This window comes from Pyxicephalus adspersus, chromosome 6 (genome assembly GCF_032062135.1).
Source record: "Pyxicephalus adspersus chromosome 6, UCB_Pads_2.0, whole genome shotgun sequence".
NCBI lineage: Eukaryota > Metazoa > Chordata > Amphibia > Anura > Pyxicephalidae > Pyxicephalus > Pyxicephalus adspersus.
The window spans coordinates 532520-534979 of NC_092863.1; the positions used below are offsets into that span (position 1 = coordinate 532520).

A 2460-nucleotide genomic window follows, 5' to 3' on the forward strand; every position below is an offset into this window, starting at 1 on the left:
AGAAAGCAGCACACGCTTGCTCCAGGTTCAGACAGGAATATAAAGGGTCACCTATGAAGTGTTGGCAGCTGTACCCAGGCTAACAGAAGGAGTTCTGGATAAATATTTGGTTTGAGTGGCCACACCTCAGCGGGGAGCCGCAGCTTCCATGGCGTTGTCATAGATTTTATGATGCAGAATTCTTATCGCTTTCTGTATCCTGGGACGACAAGTGGAAACAAATATCACCCTGAACATAAACTTGACCAAAGGTGGAGCTCAGCTCTGATTACCCAAACAAGCTAAAGTCCATGGGACTGTACAATGAGATAACAGCTCTGTGCAGGCTCTGCGCCACTTCTCTGCCATGGCATCTGCAGACACCGAGGAGAAGCTCATCTGCTCCAGCTGCCACAACACCAGTGAGGATCCGGTGAAGTTAAAATGTGAACACAACTTCTGCTGGGTCTGCATTAACTGTGTGCTGGACAGCCAGAAGGGCCCCGGGGGTTATAAATGTTCAGAATGCCGGGAGGAGTTCCATGAGCACTCCGCAGTCCAGAGGACGGTGAGCCAGCTATGCAGGTCAGAGTTCTTCCATAGTTCTTACACCGAGAAAAATGGAATCTTCTGCACGTACTGCGTCAGCACTCCGGTACCGGCCGTCAAGTCGTGTCTGATGTGTGAAGCTTCTCTGTGTGACGTCCACTTACAAGTCCACAGCAAGTCGGCCGAGCACATCTTATTAGAGCCAACCGCCCACCTGGCCAACAGGAAATGTTCCAGCCACAAGAAGATCCTGGAGTATTACTGCACCGTGGACAATACTTGCATCTGTGTGTCCTGCCTGCTATTCGGGGCCCACCAGGGCCACCGCGTGGACACCTTTGATGTGGTCTCTGAAAAGAAGAAAGAGCGCCTGTCATATCTCCTGAAAGGCCTGACCTCCAAGAGAGAGGAGACGGAGAAACGAGTGAAAAGCGGCCATGAGCGCAAGAAAGAGGCGCAGAAGAAAGCAGCGGAGGTCTCAGACAGAGTCAGCAACCTCTTCAGAGACATCCGTAGACAGCTGGACGGCTTAGAGAAGAGAGTGTTGGAAGAGATAAGCCGGCAGGAGGAGAGGGTCGCCCTCTCAGTCTCCTCTCTCATCCAACAGATGGAAGCCAAGAAAGAGGACCTGTCCAGGAAGATCCAACACCTGGAAGAGCTGTGCAACATGGCCGATTCCTTTATGGTCATACAGGAGGAGGAATCCGAGAGCGACGCGTTTTATGTGACGGAAGAAGAAGAGAGTGACAGCCGAGAGAAATATTACAAACAGATTTGGAAGAAAGGTCTGGACGAGGGGCTCATCTCCGTCACCTTACACACCGGCCTGTCCGCCATTGTTACTAAAGTCAGGAAAAGAATCAACCTGCAGGGAGGGACGGACATATTACTGGACATGAATAGTGCCGGCAACGATGTCCATGTATCCGGGGACCTAAAGACGGCAACCTGGTCACACATTGACCAGAACCGATCCGATCTGCCGGGGAGGTTCCAGTACGACCAAGTTTTGAGCACCAAAAGTTTCTCTTCAGGGCGACATTACTGGGAGGTGGAAACCAGCGACTCCGGGGTGTGGTTTTTGGGGGTGAGTTACCCCACAATAAACAGAAAGGGGCGCCAGTCATGGATCGGAGATAACGACAAGTCGTGGTGCCTGCGCCGATATGATAATGTCCAATATTCCGTCATACATGATGGGAAATGGATCCAGTTACCCCACACCGTGTCCTGCCAGTTACTGGGGATCTACCTGGATTATGACGCCGGGCAGATCTCCTTCTATGAGCTCTGTGAGCCAATCAGACATCTCCACACCTTCTTCGCCACCTTCATCGAGCCCCTCCATGCTGCGTTCAGTGTCTACAAGTCCTGGGTACGGATCAAAAGCTAAACGTATCCCCCGCACCCGCTGATCACCAAGACATGCTGGGATTTGTGGTTCTTCAGCAGGTAGGGGGGCAAAGCATGGATAGCTAAACGCTCATTGATTTTAGAATACACGTCGTTGTAAATGTTGCTTTAGGAATAAAGTTTTATCATCCAAATAACGTTACCCGTGGGACAATTCCCATTCACTTCCTGGAGATGAATCAGGAAATCTTATTTTACCTTTACCTGCATTCTACTTTATTCCAGGGCACCGAGAGTGAAAAGCAGGGGATACGGGGGGCAAGAGACAGAGAGAGGGGGAAATACAGGGGGTCAGGGGGGTGAAAGGAGATATTGGGGGTTAGGGGGGTGAAAGAAGAAATACATGGGGGTTAGATGGGTGAAAGCAGGAATACAGGGGGTAAGATGGGTGAAAGCAGCAATACAGGGGGTTAGATGGGTGAAAGCAGCAATACAGGGGGTTAGATGGGTGAAAGCAGGAATACAGGGGGTAAGATGGGTGAATGCAGCAATACAGGGGGTTAGATGGGTGAAAGCAGG

At 50.9% G+C, this 2460-nt stretch overlaps 1 protein-coding gene across 1 annotated transcript; it reads left to right on the plus strand.

Annotated features, from left to right (window-relative positions):
- Positions 1-227: 227 nt before the first annotated feature.
- LOC140332850 (E3 ubiquitin/ISG15 ligase TRIM25-like) lies at positions 228-2213 on the plus strand. Its single transcript, XM_072414069.1, has one exon. The coding sequence runs from the start codon at positions 347-349 to the stop codon at positions 1919-1921; it is 1575 nt and encodes a 524-aa protein (XP_072270170.1). The 5' UTR covers positions 228-346; the 3' UTR covers positions 1922-2213.
- The last annotated feature ends 247 nt before the right edge of the window (positions 2214-2460 follow it).

Coding starts and splice junctions, on each gene's coding strand:
- LOC140332850 (XM_072414069.1), top strand. CDS start 347: ATGGCATCTGCAGACACCGAGGAGAAGCTCATCTGCTCCAGCTGCCAC.